At 40.8% G+C, this 18,131-nt stretch overlaps 1 protein-coding gene across 2 annotated transcripts in view; it reads right to left on the bottom strand.

Annotated features, from left to right (window-relative positions):
- Slc4a4 (solute carrier family 4 member 4) overlaps positions 1-14,882 on the bottom strand; it is a 360,460-nt gene extending 345,578 nt beyond the window's left edge. The window contains exon 1 of one of the 2 annotated variants that reach the window (XM_004646547.2): positions 14,772-14,882. In XM_004646547.2, coding sequence (XP_004646604.1) covers positions 14,772-14,844 — 73 coding nt within the window. In that variant the 5' untranslated portion in view covers positions 14,845-14,882. The remainder of the gene's footprint in view (positions 1-14,771) is intronic. The other variant, XM_004646546.2, reaches the window with a different exon arrangement.
- Positions 14,883-18,131: the final 3,249 nt, after the last annotated feature.

Raw genomic sequence — 18,131 nt, 5'->3', positions numbered from 1 at the left:
TGGATTTTTTGTTTTTGTTTTTGTTCTTTTCTTTTCTTTTTTATTTTAGGGAAGGGTCTAGAGGGTGTTCAGCATCTCACTACTAGACCAGACTCATAGTGATTTTCCTGTTTACAGCCTTCCAAGAGCTGGGATTACAGGCGTGCACCACCACACTCAGTCTTAATCACCGTCTCAGCACACCCTGAGGGCAGGCCAGCATGGCAGGCTTGGAGATCAAAAAAGTTAAAGAAATAACATACATAGAATTTTTGTAAACAAGAAGAGGATCAAGGATTGGAAGGAGTACAGAGGGATGGAAGGGGTAGGGAATGAAAATAAGAATTGAGATGTTATGTCCAGGTGTCAACTCCCCACAATAAATATAATCATTGTGTACTGCAAACCTGGACTCATACATTTAATTCTATAGGTGACTTGAGGGCTAATTCCATGTCTTCATATGTGCAAGGTGACCCCATTAGCCCCTTCCTGGTAAACATGTTGCTGTGTTTAATATATCTGTAGATGACAGCGAACATTTAAGGTTTAGGGAAGTCACAGATTTTGCCACTGGCTGAACCACTGTCTTATTCACAAAATCCACAGAAGAAATATCTCTCAGATGTCACTGGCAAAACGAATTGTGTCTCACCACTACTCTGACAGTCTTTTGTAATACAGTCAATATTTATACTGAACATCTAAGGTTTGGTTATGCTTCCTTCCTTGTGTTGATTATTAAGCAGAGAAGAGACAAATACTGGTCCAACTTGTAGTGGATATACGGTCTCAGGATATCTATTGCATACTAATCTCACTCTTCAATTTTCCAACTTGTCATTTTCATCTCAAACTAAGCATTTTTGGAAAGAGGTAGCATATAAAATATTTTTTAATGTAAGCTTTCAGAGTTCAATGCTATCCAAAGGATCACCAAGCATAGACAAAATCTTGACCCAGAAATCAACCTTCCCACCCCAGCCATTCCACGTCTCACCCTCTCTCTGCTCCAGCCTCCTCCATGTGTATACAGCATTTGTTCTAAACTGATCAACAATAGTTCCAAAATGTAGGTTAAATACTGCCTTTCCTGGCTTATCTAGAATAACCTGATTTTATACCAAGATGCTTAAAATATGTTGTAGCTATTGCCAAGGAAGCATAGGGAAAGCAAAATTAAGAGAGATTTACTAATTTTTTTTTTTTTTTTTGCGGAACCGGGGATTGAACTCAGTCCCTTGAGCTTGCCAGGGAAGCACTTATTCCACTAAGCCATTTCCCCGGCCCCACTAATTTTTTAATTATGAAAAAAATATATAGGAGAGGAGATAGACATCCTGCATGAGTGACAGATTATAAAAAGATGCTACACAGACTTTACTTTTTAGACAAAAAATAATTCAATTGAAAGTTTATGGGTAAGAAAAGTCATAGAATGTCCAGATACTATAGAAGTTGTTCTTTTGGTACTTTCTATAATAAAAAAATAGGCTAGTATATATAACCCTAGATATTTAATGAAACATGAGTAATTAGTTCATTACTTCCAAATCCGTAAGTCTCCATAGGCAGCCTTAATGAGATATAGTCAAAGTAACACTGCTTATTTACTGAGGCATAAATACCAGCTTATGAAAAGATGGTATAATTTTGCAGTTAACAGGGGATAAGACAGCTCTTTATGAAATGATTGTCTAAAGGTCCAGATTTTAAACACATATTACTACTCAGCACAAGGAATGAGCTCTACTTTTGTATTTTGGATAGGATCAAATTTTTACATAGAAAAATATAACACATGTGCTTACTAACAGAAAATTATTTATTATATATAATTTATTTATAAGTAATTTTGAATATTGTCAGTAATTTATTTTAATATTAATGCTACCAATTTTACTTAGAATTAGGCATGGAAGCAAATTCATAGTAAAAGTGTTTTGTTTTGTTTTGTTTTGTTTTAATAAAAGTCAATACTTTTCTTCTCACTAAGCTATCTTGGACTTTTGCATACTAAAAGCCTTCTAGAAATCTTCAGGATCACTGGAGGTCCCATGACCAAGACTGACAAAAAAAATTCAACTAGGTGCCTGCTGGGTTTTTTTTTTTTTTTCTTGTTTTCTTTTGCTTTTTTTTCAATCTTTTATTTATTTAGTTGGTACAGGGTCTCACTACACAGCTCAGACTCATAGTGATCTTCCTGTCTCAGCTTCCCCAGTGCTGGAATTATAAGCGTGCATCACCACGCCTGGTTTTGGTGACTGACACAGTGCATCCAGGGTTCCAGGGCCGGCATGGCCTGTGGTACTGGGAATTGAACCCGGTCCTTGCATTTTCCAGGAAAGTGCTTAGGCCACTAAGCTCTCTCCCCAGCCCAGTGCCTGCTATTATTGAGCACAGCTCTTTAACACTTCAGATCTGATGACCATGGTGATGATGACAACAAGCTGTAGGCAGAACCAACAGCTCCAAAGGAATGACCTCATGCTGCAGGCTTACATTGTTAGATGGAATTCTGTTGTTTCACTTACAAAACACATGCCTTTCAAGTACTCATTTTAGCAATAGGTATAATCAGTCTTCAGATAAAGCTGCAGACCCCAATCTTATATGCTAAATTGCTTCTTTTACAGTGTCCATTAATGATACTTGACAAGAGAAGAAAAAAACTGGTAGATACTCATGAAGTCTGAATTATTGAACATTTTTTAAATACAATTTTATTATAATGATCATATATTATTTGAAAATATGTAATCTGGGACACTCAAAATGGATCAAAGACTAAAACAGAAACACTAAATCTTCAGGAGGAAAATGTAGGTAGAAACCTTAAAGACATAGAGGTAGGTACTGAGAGCTCATGAACAAAAATCAAACTGCATTGAAAATACTTCAAAGAATCAACAACTGGGATCTCATCTTTTTCAAAAATTTCTGCACTTCAAAGCAAATCTCCAACACAGTAAAAACAAAACCCACAAACTGGGAAAAATTATAGCCAATTGTCCCTCCAACAAAGGCCTTCTATCTAGAACATATAAAATTTTTTAAAAATCAAGCCTCCCAAATTCAAAGACCCAATCCAAAAATGGGCATTTGAGATGAATATACCCTTCACAGAGGAAAACATACAAATGGCAAGTAAACATGTGAAAAAAATGCTCATGATCATTGGTCATTCGAGAAATGCAAATTAAAACAATGCTGAGATTGCATCTCACCCAAGAAAGAATGGCTGACATCAAGAAATCAGTCAATAACCACCAATGCCAGAGGAAATGTGGAGCAAAAGGAAATCTTCTGCACTGTTGGTAGGAGTGCAGACTTGTACAAACACTACAGAAATCAAAGTGGAGATTCCTTAAGAAGCTAGGATTGGAGATTCCATTCAAGTCAGCTATTCTCCTGGGTATTTTTCCAGAAGAACTGATAACTTCATACCACAGTGATGTATGTGCACCCATATTTATAGCAGCAGAATTTGTCATAGTTAAATCTTGCCCATCAACTGAAGAATGGATAAAGAAGATGTGGTATTTTTACAAAATAGAGTATTAATCAGCTATGAAACAGGGTACATTTGAGTCTTTGGTTGGTAAATGGATACAACTAGAGAACACATTCTTAAGTGAAATAAATCAGACCCACATATGCAAACATTGTTCTGTCTCCTTAATGTGAGAACCTGAAAGAGAAAAATGGAATCTGAAGAGGACAGTAGATACTGGGAAACAAGAATGAACTTATTCAAAAGGAAAGAGTTACTGAGTTGAGGAGGACAGGAGAGGGATTGGGGAAAAAAGTTTATCTACATATGTAAGCAGGATGGTTTGGACAACTGCACTGTGCATTTCTGCTGGTCTGTGGAAAGGAGAAGATAATACTTAATTTGTTTTGTCTCCTTTTTTCAATTGTTTCTACTTTTTCTCTTCTTAATTTCGTACACATTTCTTTCTTTTTTTCTTCCAATTTTGCATGCATATATCTGGTAATATGATTAACTGATTGGAAGACAATATTACATTTTACCAAAAAAAAAATTGTGAAATTTATATTACTCTGTTAAGTGAAATTCTGTATAATTTGTAATTTTTTTAATTCTAATTTGTACTCTTTAAAAACTAAAAAGAAATATTTAAAAAAAGAAGAAGAAGAAGCTATATAAGCTTAGGCATTAGTTTCCCTCAGTCCCACTCACCTGGATACCTGATAACGCAGACTACTCCACCTAGTGCAGGCCTCCTTGGCCTTTGGGCAACATTCTTTCCCCTTCAGTCAAGTAAAAGGTCTGTTGAACTGGGTTCTGGTTTGGCTCTCCCTTTGGGAAGGCTAGGAGGCAGCTCTGCCAAGAGTGAGGTTGGGGTGACCAATGTTCATGTCTGAGGGTAGGGAGGGAGGCCTGAGCAGAGGCTGGATCTGTGGATCAGTTCAGCTCCATGCCACATCTGAAGAAGTCCATGAAGGGTGGTCCAGCCTGCATCTGTAGTGAGCTTCTCTCCCTACTCAGGCAGGTCAGTGTGAAGATGGAGAAGAGCCACCCCAGAGAAAGAAGGAACTCTCCCTACCTCCTGACACCTGAGAATGCCACAAGACCTGCTGGGTTTAAATGTGTGGTACATATAGTCAGTCAAAACCCACCTGTGAGCCAAACACAGAGAACTGACAGCTTCCACTTATCTTTTGGTCACCACTTACATAGCTGAGTGGGATGCAGAGTTGGACAACAAAGACAATGGCTAATCCAAAAGTCACTGATTAGTGGATTTGCAACTGTACTCAGAGAGGCAATATAGAGAGACATGCAAACGCTAACATTCACATCCTCATTCCAAACTCACTGTCCATCTCTAAAGACAACAGGAAGAACAGTCTTTGACTGCTGTAGACAGATAATCCACAGTGTAGCTAATCTGTTCACAGCAAATTACATATAAACCTTCTAATTTGTTCATATGGTTCTCTCCCCTCACACTCCATGCATAGTGGGTGAAGTGCAGATGAAACCACAAGGCTGTTACAATCTCCAGTGCTTCAAGATGCAGGTGGACTCATTAGGGGTTTTGGTATGAAGAAATAACTTTACAGTGCCATCTCCTACTTTTGGCACAAACATGAGCAAAGCCATTTGACATTCCCAGGGTGAATCCTGTAGACTTTAGATATTATTTCCTTAGTATATAGTCCTTGCAAGAGGCCAGTCAACTAGCTCAGAGGATTAAAACTCCTGCAAGAAGGTGCAGGGGCCGGGGGTTTGATCCCCAGGCCTGCTGTGCTGGCCCCGCCCCCAGTGCATGCTGAGATGGCAATTGAGACTGGGAGTGGTGGCCCGTGCCACCAAAATCCAGAAGTTTTCCACATATATCTAGAAGAAGATCATCTGACCTGCACACCCTTTTAGACCATAAACATTATCTGGGTCACCCTCTTTGTTTTCCAGGGAACCAGCAAAGCCAAACAGCCAGTTAATGATGGACTCAAGCAAGGAGTCCTGTGGGTGCTCCTGGAAACATACTCTCCTTTGCCACTTTCCCACTACCATGGTACCAGTTCCCCACCACCCCTCCCATCCACCAGTGGAACAGGAACGATCCTTTCAAGGTAGTGATTACCTAGAAGGAAAGAAAGGCTCCATGTCTCTCTGAAAGTGTTTGCCTCATAATCGCAGTGTGACAGGTTTGTCAATGATACCCTCCAACTCATCACCTGGGGTTACTTCAAAGGTGAGGCCCATCAAGAGTGCCACCCTCTTTCCCAAAGGCCCTGCCAACATCTCCCATTCTTCTTTCTGTTCTTTCCACCTCCTATTTTTCCAGGTGTTTCTTATTTTTCTCATTTTTTTTCCCAGTCTAAATTCCTTTCTTCTCCAGAGGGAACAGATAGGGGCACACTTTTAGGGATGCCACAACCCTGGTGGATGAATACCAGGCCTAGTTATTCCCATGGCCATCAGTGTTAGCTGGACCAAATTCCTTTAAGCTCTGAACAGCTCTTCTACCCACCTACAGATGAGATCACTGAACTAGATAGTTCCAAAACCCTCTCTAGTTGAACTGGTCAAGTATAGCAGAGCATTGTAGAAGGAAAGGCTAAAACCTTACACCATCATCTCAGAGTTTCTTCCCAACTTGTGAGATGGTAATTTTTTTTTTTCTCTTTTTGGCAGAACCGGCAATTAAACTGAGGCCCTTGCACTTGCCAAGGAAGTGCTTATTCTACTGAGTCATCTCCCCGGCCCCAAGATGATAATTTTCTCTCAGGCATTCTTCGGCTGGCTCCACTTTGATTTCCACCTAACCATGACCCCACTTTGCTAAGAGAGGCCACCAGTCATGCCACTGTTCCTGGTGGCATGAGCTAGCACCAGCACTCCCTCTTTCTTCCTGTTCTCTGGGTCTTTACTTTGCCTGCCAGTGTGGGATGCATCCCTCATTCTTCACCTATAGATTCCTGCTCACCCTTCAGATCTCATTTTCATGATGTTTTATGGGATCAACCTACTTGGGGAGTCTTGTCTTGCTTTTGTGGTACTGGTGATTGAGCCCAAAGTCTCCATATTGTGCCATATCCCCCACCCTTTTAATTTTTATATTTTGAAATAGAGCCATGCTAAGCCACTGAATTCTCCAGGCTGAGCTCAGAACTGTAATCCTCCTGCTTCAGCTTCCTAGAGTGCTGGGATTACAGGTCTTCACCACCAGTCTGGCTCAGTTTTAATAATCATTTGCTTCTTTGGTGGAACATTAACTGTGGCTCCAACTGGAATATGTTCAATGATACATGCAAGCCTGGGAAAATAACATAGTGACACTTACCCCTACAAATGTTATCATTTTGATAAGCTCAAAGGGAAGAAAAAGTATTACTTCTCAATTATATTAAAGTTAATTTTAAAAAGTGGATACTTATCAACCAACCTGTTGATCAGACATCAGTATTTAAGCATTAGTCTGAAAGTAGTTTACATTCCCAGTAACAACTGGTGAAAAGCATTGAGAATAAAGATAAATTACATGCAAGGATTTTTTTTTTCTGTATTTTAGGGAAAGGTCTACAGGGTATTCAGGGTCTTACTACTAGATTGGATTCATAGTGATCCATCTGTTTACAGCTTCCCAAGAGCTGGGATTACAGGAGCGCACCACCAAACCCAGTCTCAATTGCCATCTCAGCATGCCCTGGGGGCAGGGTCAGCACAGCAGGCCTGGGGATCAAACCCCCGGCCCCTGCACCTTCTTGCAGGAGTTTTAATCCTCTGAGCTAGTTGACTGGCCCCTTGCAAGGACTATATACTAAGGAAATAATATCTAAAGTCTACAGGATTCACCCTGGGAATGTCAAATGGCTTTGCTCATGTTTGTGCCAAAAGTAGGAGATGGCACTGTAAAGTTATTTCTTCATACCAAAACCCCTAAATTTCAGAAGTTATAGTAATTCTTCAGTAGTTTACTGTACATATGAAGTAGTTTTCAGGAATTATTCAATAACCTTCAGGCCATCTCCAGTAGCTGCCCAAGCAGACAGGCCACTGATTCACTTTGCATGAGGCAAACACAACTGTGGGGGCATGATTCACCTCACATCACCCAGAAGGACAACAGCAGTGCCAGGAATAGAAAGGGGTCCTGAGACTTGGTGTTATCCAATTCTGACCCCTAAGCCAGAGCACAGCCCAAAGAAAGCAAGGAAAATCTGAACAATCAGATACTGATCTAATTTGCCCAACACATATATCCACTGGATTCAATTATGAGCTTCCATTCTACATGAAAGACATATTCTTTATTTTGCTGTACTGTTTGAACTTCTTGTTGAAAACTTAATAATCAACTGAGGGCTTAGGTGATGGCTTAGCCAGTCTATAAATATATAATTCTTGCCCCCTGAAACTAATTCATTGAACAGTATTACTAAAATTCAAACCTGTTTTTATTTTCAGAAGTTTTGGCCTGGTTACAGTTATTAGGCATTCCACCCTGAAAATATTCCATAGAACACTGCTCCAACAGAATGTAAGTAGAGCCTGTTCTCCTTTCAAAATTAAAAGAGTATAAAGAATAGTGAAGACACTGGATATTGCACTTCAAAAATGTACCTTCTTATTCTAACTTCATGGAAAAGTAAAAACGAAAAGATTTAAAGGTTCTGCAGCTCTCCAGAGAAAGAAATCATTCTAGTCACCTATATGCTGATTCACTGGCTGTCACGCACCGCCCTTACTCACTGCCTGCGCCGTTCATCCCACCTGGCAACCAACACTTTGTGACATGGTCTTCAGAACTAGCTGCAAACCGCTGTCCTGGTGGGTCTCACACCAGCTCTCTCAACACTATTAGCCAGGAAAGCAAAACAAAACAAAAGCCAAACACAGTCTCATAAGCAAAATCTCCATCAACAAAAAAAAAAAAACCCTCAACTGATCTTTCTTTATTCTATTTATATGCTACTCACCCTTACCAGACTCTTTTCAATTCCCCCAATGATTCTGAATCTTGTGATGACAAAAATGGAGAAATATTTAGCTCAGGCTAGACTACATACTATTATTTCTATACTGTTGCATAATCTCCTGTAATTGTCACTTAAATTACATAATAGCCAGGGAGCAGAATTATTCTCTATGCTTCAGGGGGAATGTGTATCTCTAGATATACATAGACTGGTGTGTCCTCCCTATTCATGGAGCAATCATTCATACAATTACATTTTAGTATGCCTCTTTTTGGATAAGTAGACAATTTAACAAATTACAGCAATATATATCGGAACATTCTAACTAGAAAAATTAGATCTTCTGCCCAGAGCTTGTAAGCCAAAGGACCAGACAACAGTCCTTGTGAAATGTTGTTTGGTCACTGTGGGCCTGACCTTTCCAATCCAGGCAGCAAGAGGTGAGCATGGGCAGGAGGGTAAAGAGTGCATGCTGAGGAAATCAATTACACAAGTAAAAATGAAGCACTTAGGTCAATTAAAATGTTTAGAATGATAGTAACTATTGAAAATGATTAGGGAGGCTCTCTCAATCAGATATGAAAAGTACAGAGTGGTATAACATGATGCGCCCCTATTCTTAATGCCAGGTACAGATTCAGCACTGTGTTTGGTAGTTATCAGTGGTGTGACGTGTGGCAGGGCCCGAGAAGCCAAACTATAAACCAGTCCTTCATTTTTGTGATGATTAAGTCATTGAGTAAATTTAGAACCTTTACTTTCAAACAGATGCTTAGCTACTCTGCTTTAATTACACCTGCACAAATGGCAGATACCTCCAAAAGTAAACACACAACAATGACCAGGTAAGAAGCTTCTTAAAAGGTACTGAGCAGAAATAATAGCTGCAAGTGTATCGTTTCAGAATTTCTGGACCTTTGCAAAACACAATCCAACCACTGAGTTCAAAGTATTATGGTTCACTGCCACCAAAGAATGTTGACACTTATGAAGTGGTTTCATGAATGAAAGCTTTCACACATTGCGCATTATCAGGGAATTCTCCACAACTGGAAAACTGTGAGGAGTAGTATCTGCTTCTCAAAAACCTGTGGACCGATCATCAGACTTCCTTAAAGGGCCGGAAACCTAAGTGTAACTATTTAACATCACTGATGTAGCAGGAGATAACTGGGCAGCTGCAGTGCTCAAGCTTCAGGGCTTCTGGCAAGCACTCCAATGAGGCTGCAGGAGAAATTACTCTGGAGCTGTAAAAGGTCCATGAGTCCTCCACCTGTTCTGGGAAAACCAAGCTGCTACTCCAGGGTCAGCACCTTGAAATGCTGGACTGTGTTTCTTTAAAGGTTTCCAATCTGTGTACACTATTTCTGGGAAGAAGGCTTTTTCTTCAGCAGGAGTAGTCCAAGTGTTTCCTCTATACACACTGCTTCTGGGCAACTAGAGTGAGCAGTGGAGGAGAGGTCAGAAAATGCAACTGGACACTCATGACCCACGCTCAGAATAGCCCAGCCCAGACCAGGCCCTGCCTTCCCAGCTGACAGGTTTTCATTGGTGCCTCCTCAGCAGCGACCTTCTGGATCATTGTGATGACTACAGAATGTCTGTCAAGCCCCAATTTTCTTTAGAATACTACCCCCTTCTAATCACACACCCCTGTAGCAATGCCCCCCTTAATCCACACAACAGAGATCAGAGAAAACCAGACTCAAATCATTAGGATTTCATGGTTGCAAAACCTTGAGGTTCTACCTCATCTCCAAAAAGACAAAGGCCACCATTTCACCATTTTAGTCTCTTCAAATGATAGAAAACAAAAGAGGATAAAGCAGAGGTGTTTTATAGCTTCCTGTTAGAATCAACACAAATATGAAGGCAGTACAAAAATGAAAATGATTCCTATAAAGCCAAACAGAAGTATATCAAGGGTAAGACAAAGGCTAAATTATTTCATATGAATATGGATCCTAAAAGAAACAAATATCTCAAAAATTTAAACAAAACTATAAGAAAATTATATAAAGTAAATCTATATAAACTTGTTTTCATTTATACTTTCTTTTCATATTCATTTATTCTTTCTTTTCACTAAGATTTAGTATCTATTCTGTCTTACTTTTTTACTTATCTAAAATCCTTCCTCAAAATTCCAAACACATGCAACACCCCGACATGGGTAGATATGGAAAACTGTGCTTTCTCTTTGTCAGGTGGGAGCACTTCCTGTTGGGACTCAATCATGAAGGGAAGAGGGGAACTGTCACAGTACATCAAAATAGCTTTAAGGAGCCCCTCAAGCCTCACAAATGGAGACACATTTCAGCCCACACCATCTCACAGCACTTCATGTTTCTTAAGTCTCTGATGCAGCTTGATGTAAGAGGTCCCTCCTCATGTCGGAGTTGCCAAGGCCACTGGGAGTTACCTCCTCTAACAGCCAATGCTTATCTCAAAGGATAAGGTGGAGTTTGCTCTTTTCCCCTCTTGCGAAATATGAGATTAGTAAGTAATCTGTTTATACCACACAGATCCAAATCCAAGCTGACTTTTTGTAGTATAAAATAGTCATAGGATTTCATCCTATTTGGAAAAGCTACCTGAGATTCTTGCTTCCTACCTCAGTCTTGGCTCACCTGTCGAAACCTGGCCACATCCCCACCTATGAGGCCCAGGAGCTCCCCATGGTCAGCACTTCTGCATCAGACTACAGCCAATTGGTCACCTACAGGCCAATTCTGTGGAATTGCTTGGGCAGCAACTTCAGCCTTTCAGAACAGAAACAAATAGTAACATCTGAAGTGGTGAAATTTGTAAATTAGTTGATACATAGAAACTATTGCAACTATTCCCTGCCCAAAATGTGATTTAAATAAAAGCACAGACATAAAAGCTTCAAGTTATTTAAAGATTAAAATTGGCACTGGGTTCCCTTTTTAGAGAGTGATCTCTAAGCCAATAACACATGAGGGAAATTGTATTAAAACTAGGTCTTCAAATAAGCACCACAGAGATAAAAATTCATTAAACTAAAGATGACTCCTTTTCCGACTTACTCTATTCTAAGAGAATTTTGCAACTGATGGTTTCCTCTGGAGATTTTAGAATGTAGATAGGTGTCACGCCACCCACTGGGAGTAAAGTTGACCAGGGTGAACTAAGGGCATGGTGTGACGTCTCAGTCTCTGTTCTGCCCCAGCCCAACCCTGGAATTACAAGTAACTAGGAGAAGAACAGCTGGCTCTTTGGGCATCAAACTGAGCTGAACCCACTCACTGGGAATTAGGAGACCCAAAGGTGCATTTTTTAATTTAGAGGAGTTCCTTTGTTGTGTTTTTGGGTTTTGTTTCATTTTGTTTTGGTTTTTGAGATAGAATTTTGCTATGCAGTTCAGGCTGGCCTTGAACTCACTCCATAGCCCAGGCTGGCCTCAAACTTATGCTGATCCTCCTGCCTCCATCTCCCAAGTTCTGGGAGGTGTGTGCCACCATGCTTAGCAATGCATTGTTAAAGCATGAACATTTGAAAGTAACTGGAGCTACTGGACCATAGTCAAGTTAATAATGATTTATTAGGAATATCTTTTTCTGTGTAAACCACTGTAAAAAAAGTTTTAAGTTTTATTTTAATCATGTCTATTCTAGAAGCAAAAGAAATAACTTCTTGAATAAAAGGAAACATAACATTGCATACATGTAAGGTGTTCTAACTCCTTATTCTTTAAATATCTGAGCCTTAAACTGGAACATTCCTTTCTGTCATAAATGTACAAGAAATTCAGCTCCTCAAACTCTAGATCACATTTATTTGCCCTCAAAGACCCCCTTCTTTATGCAATTAAAATATGAGATGGGTTTATATCTTTGAGAAAATTTTTCCCACTTAAAGCATGAACCATTATCAGAAGTCTTGACAGTCAAGTTCTTTTCAACCACTGGAATGATAGATGTGCCATAAGCCTAGGTCCATTTCAACTTCCCACTAACCCTGGAGTCATCTAAAATCCAAGTCCTCCACCCCCATCAGTGAAGCAGGGGAGGGTCAGGAGGGAAAATGGGAAGGGCACTGAATAAGAAACAGAATCCCCAGCTGTACTTCCAGTGTTCTACTGTAGGAGGCCTGCACACCCTGAAGCTCTTCACTGAACAATGATTCTGTAAGCCACCATCATTTGCTATGGCTTCAGGATTCAGTGAAAGTTAAATAAGCATGCCTTGAGGGAAACGTAAGCAGCTCAGGCACTAATCAGCATGAAAGATAATCACTTTAAGGGTCTTACAAGAAGGGAAAAGTCAGACTAAAGCACTTGCTTAGGCAGCGCAGCCACAGGTGTTCCATCTCTGGCATGCCATGTGAGCCCCGTCCCCGGGGCACACTGAGCTGGGAGTGAGACTGGGCGTGGTGGCACACGCCTCTACTCCCAGCACTTGGGAGGCTGAAAACAGGAGGATCACTATGAGTCTGATTTGTGTATTGAGACCCTGTACACCCTTGTACTAAATACATTTTTTAAGTGAAAAAAAATGGAAAAGAATACAAAGCCATGTGGCAAGTATAATTGTCAAAAAGCCAACACATTTGAATTTTATAAGCATTTGTACTATCTTTGGTGTCTTTTTGTTTCTTTCCAAGGAAACCTGGCTATAGATTTGCATGCTGTTCATTTCCATTGCTCATTCATATTGAATTTTTAATTTTGTGCTTGAAAGTCAAGGGAAATAATTGAGGAACTACTCTTCTGAGGCAAAGTTTTAAAAAAAACTACGATATGCTATTGCGGTACAATGCTGTCTATCTTACAGACATCATGAACTCCAAGATGTTCATCTCCTATGAACTCCACTAGGATTTCATTGTCAAAGGAAAACGCTACAGGATATCTCCCTTCCGAGGTATTTCCACTTTCATTGTCCTAAATCTACAGGGTTTTTACTGACACTTGTATTTTTCATACCTCAATGCTATGGCACTAATGACTTTACCTTCTGTTTGTCAGGGGAACAGTGAGCCAGTCACTGCTGTGGGGATTCAGCATCAGGAACCACAAAACTATTAAGAAAACACTTTTATTTCTTTCATCAACTTCATATTTTTCCACAGTCATGTTGCAAAAATTCAAGGAACCCATAAAACAATATGAAAGAAAATACTGCAGTTTCCTTTTTCCTAAGAAACTTCAGCAACAAATTGTTAATAGTCTCAAGAGCATAAATGTGGGAAGTGGGGGTAGCATGCCAATACTGCACACTGCACAGGCAGGCGAAACAGAAACCACAGCACAGCCACACCACTCAGGCTGTGCAGCGTGATGCAAGGCAGTTGTCCACCTTCAACCCCATGTTCTCTCTGCTTGAGGAATCACTCCAGGACATGCAACCCCAGCCTCCTTCCCCATTTGAATTGTCCTTTGGGTGCCTTTAATGCTTAAGACTGATCACATGGCTCAATAGCAAGTTCCACTTAGTTTTGAGTACTGCCTATCTATGCCCCCAGTTAATTTATGAAAATCTCCTATCATAGTAACTTGTATACCTGTGATGCACTCACATAATTACTTCCATGAATATTAATGAAGCCCCAACTTCTCACTAGCACACAGGTATCACGGCTCCCACATTACTGTTAAGTGAAAGGTGAGGGGGAGAGGTGCAGTAAAAGCATCACGGCACTGGCCAACACAGACTCTTCCTTGGTTTCTAACAGGCACTGGAAGCATAGTGAAAGCAGTGCCTGAGAGGGGTTTTTAAGTCAAAAATACTTGCCCATCCTTTCTTAACTTAGACTCATCTGTGATTACCACTCTTCGTGTCCTCAGGGTAACCCATTTCCCATAACAGTGGTGTCATTCCCTCCTGCAACATCTGTTTCTCTCTCCTACAAGCTACAAAAAGATAGATAGATAATAGATAGGTAGATATAGATCTGTATCTATCTATCTATATCTATATCCACAGCTACATTTATACCTATATCTATATCTATTAGAAGGTGCTGCCTAGCACATTTATATAAATCTAGCAGCTTCCTGGAATTAGTCATTGGAAAGTTGTTAATAGTATCTTGTAAAATATTTATTTCTGTTGCAGGCAGACCTACAACAAGCATCTCTTTTAAAATAAGACTTTAAAAAAATGGTTAAGACTACACTGACTTAGATTCTCAGGGTTCAGTGAAGTTCTTAAAATACTTTCTGTGTTGAAGCAAAATGTAGAGATTAAAGCAATTCCATAGCCAAGCTTTGGTTTTTAACTTTAAAAAATGCAAGACACACAAAATGCACAAATTCTGTTATCTACAGAGACACAGGGATATGAATGATCACTTTCCCAGACCCAAAAGCTCACCTTCTACTTCTTCTTCATCACACACGTGCTTGAGGAAGGAAGCCCCTCTGTCCAGGACAGCTTCATCCTCCATCCTATAGTAATAAAAAAGAAAAAAAGAATGCTCAGACCTCTCCTGGAGTGAGGCGCCTGCAGCAGCCCAGCTCCGGGGCAGGTTAACCTGCAGGCTGCCGCTCATGTTAGCAGGGCACAGTCGCTCTTCCTCAGGGGTTGCTGCTCCTTCACACAGCTCCTCTCTTCGGGTGCTTGAGAACACACCAGTCCCACATAGCTTCAGTCCTGCCCTTGAGAGGGCACCCCCATGAGCAGGTGACAGAAAACAATCCTGATCCTGCCGGCTGGCTACTGGGGTCTCTTCCCTTTGGGCTTTGCAAAAAGAGGATGAAAGAAAAAAGAAAAAAAAATACCAAGAGAGGAAGTTTGGTGTGCCTGGAGTGCTCGTGATGATCGTTTGTAGAAATCCAGTTCTCAGTGCTTAGCTCTTTAAACACCCACTGCACAAAATGTATACCCTCACACACGCACATACACACCCACCCACAGGCACAGAGCGGCAGAGAGGGAGCTCATGCAGAGTGGGAGCCTAGCTTCCAGCCAGGCTCTTAATACCAGCACAGCCCAGTATTCTCTGTCGAGTGGCAAGCTTTGAGTCACATGTCGGCCTCAAAGAAACCTGACATCTGAGGATTATCCTGCACCCCGGCTTCAGCAATAGGCACATACATGTGCCACACATTCATTCATTTTCCATATTCTTCTCCTATGTCTCTCTCTACGTATAGCTGCCCTGTTAACTCTTCCCTGAAAGTTCTCCATTTTGTAATCACATTATGCTGTCCTCCTGTCTCCTTACATAATAGGATCTACTCTGAAATTTCATATGCTAAATAAGATCTCCAAATCCACCCAAGGAATGACAGTGTTTTTATAGCCTCCTGATGCCAAACATGTTTCTAGTTTACAGAAGGACTTAAGGTTTATTTCTATACTCTGTGACTCCTTCCCATTGCATTAACTTTAATATGCAGAATTCCATGAACTCTATTTATAGTGAAAGCAGAGAGAAATCCTGAATTGCTCAAATGTTGCTTGTGTAGTACCCGTCTAGAAACAAAGAACTTTCTCCAGGGACAGCTGCTCCATGTCATACTGTGTATGACCCCTGCCAGAGAATCAAATGTTCACTCTGTATTCTATTCATCCGATTATATGCACACACATTGAACACTATAAGTACGTTTTCCATATGCAGAACTTATTCTTGTACTTCAGATATCTGTTATACTCTATGTGAATGTGCACTAAACTATTTTAGGACCATATTTCACAAAGCAAAGCAACCAGCTGAGTATAAAAAGCCAGAAATGTGGTGTCAGCCCCATGTTTAAAAACAATTTCATTCTGTCACTTAGCAGCTCCGTCATCTGGAGCAAAGTACTTAACTTTCTTGAACCTCTATTTTTGCATTATAAAATGAGGTTAATAATATCAACCTTGTACACAATACTGTAACATCAAACTATACTGACTGTAATTCAGTTTTGGTTGCATATCTAAAAGCACCTCAGCCCAGGATCCAGCAGATGCTGTATTGTTTAATAAATGTGTCTCTTTCCTTCTTTCTCTTTCACCTTGACCAACCTAGGTTGGACAAAGCCATTAAGGACAAAGCCTCTGGACATGTGCAAGATCTCTTCTATCAGGATATGCACCTTATATGTAATGGTTCACCCTGATATAGATTAGGATTGTTTCTTCTACATACTCAAATGAAATACAAAAACAGGATGTGAAGTCAGCCATCAAGAGCATAGTAGAGGCCCACAGGACCTGTCCACTCCAAATCCAGGCATGCAGTGTGAGTGAGACCCTCTTCTGCACCCTTGGGAGCCCACCACCACCACTCTGCAGCCTGCCCCAAACCCACACAGTGAGTGAGAACTTCTGCCGTTTTCTCACGACCCCCAGATCCAGCCCTAACCCAGGCCCGGTGAGTGTATGGGAGAGCTTCCCCTCTCACCTACTCCCCCTTGTCCCCTTCAGACTCAGCTCAGGCCTGGTATACAGGCCTGGGGTGAAACCCTGCAGCTGCAGTCCCTGCAGAGAGAGTAGGGGACAGAACTACCCAGCTAGTCCAGGAGCAGAACATCTCACCAGATGGGCACAACAGGTTCACTCCCAAGGGCTGCAGCAGTAGGGAGCTGAGCAAAGCAGCCAGACCTAAGCCAGGTACAAATGGATAAATTCAAACTTTGTAGATCTGCACCTGAATTTCAGTAGGTGCTAAGATTATAACTACAACCAAAGCTCCACAACAAAGGTCAGAAGACAGTGCTACACAAAATGACAATGAGAAGGTGCAAAATGCAATCTCAGACCCCAAGCCCACCCATAACAAGTGCAGAGGACACCAGCACAGAACAAATTGGGAATCACACAGCTGAAATCAATGCATCAACAGCTTCTGAAATAAAGAAACAATTGCATAAAGGTATAGAGGAACTCAGATCGAAAATAAAAAAAGAAATGTCTAATTAACAGCATCTGAAGTAAAGAATCAAATGCAGAAACATATGGAGGAAGCCCAGTGCTCACCCAGAACAAGTGCATAGGACACTAGCTCAGCTGAAATGTACAAATTAATAGTGTCAAAAGTAAATAAGCAACAGCAAAAAGGTATAAAGGAACTCAGAGTGGAATGATTTTATGAAATAAAAAAGAAATCTCTGAATTCAAGCCAAGAGAATAGCAAGTGCAAATGGCCTACAGTGGGAACAAGTTCAGCACCTGCCAGAAACAAAAGAAGCAAGGTCACCTGCTGGAGCTGATCGCAGGGGTCATGGGGGCCAGAACGCTGGGTGCCATGAGAGCCATTGGGGAGTTCTAAGGTGCAGAATGGTTAGAACTATTTTACCTTTTTGAAGGATAGCTCTGGCTGTGATGTGAAAAATGAGTAATTAGGAGTTAAACTAGAAAACTCTGTGGGACCCAAGGAGCAGCTGGGAGATGGAGGTTGCTGCAAGTAATCAGTTTCTTCAGACACGCTAAAGTTAAGATGTCGGTCTCAGGCAAACATGCAGCTTTCAGTGCATAGCTGGCTGCCTGTGTTGAGGGCTCAAGAGCTCAGGGCTGGAGAGCAAATTTGGGAAACCAAAGAAAACAGCTGGCATTGAAGCTGATACTCTCTGTGATCATCCAGGAAAGAAATAGAGACATGAAGGAGTAGACCTAAGATCAACTGCTAAAGCACACTGATATTTACAAGTAGAAAAATTAAAAAGTTAGGATAGGGTTAGAAAATGTAGCTCAGTCCTTGCCTACCATATACACAGCCCTGGGTTCCATCCCCAGCACCAAAAG

This window comes from Octodon degus, unplaced genomic scaffold (genome assembly GCF_000260255.1).
Source record: "Octodon degus isolate 3935 unplaced genomic scaffold, OctDeg1.0 scaffold00269, whole genome shotgun sequence".
NCBI classification, from domain to species: domain Eukaryota; kingdom Metazoa; phylum Chordata; class Mammalia; order Rodentia; family Octodontidae; genus Octodon; species Octodon degus.
The sequence above is the reverse complement of the archived record's forward strand: the minus strand, read 5'-3'. Positions and strand labels throughout refer to the sequence as shown.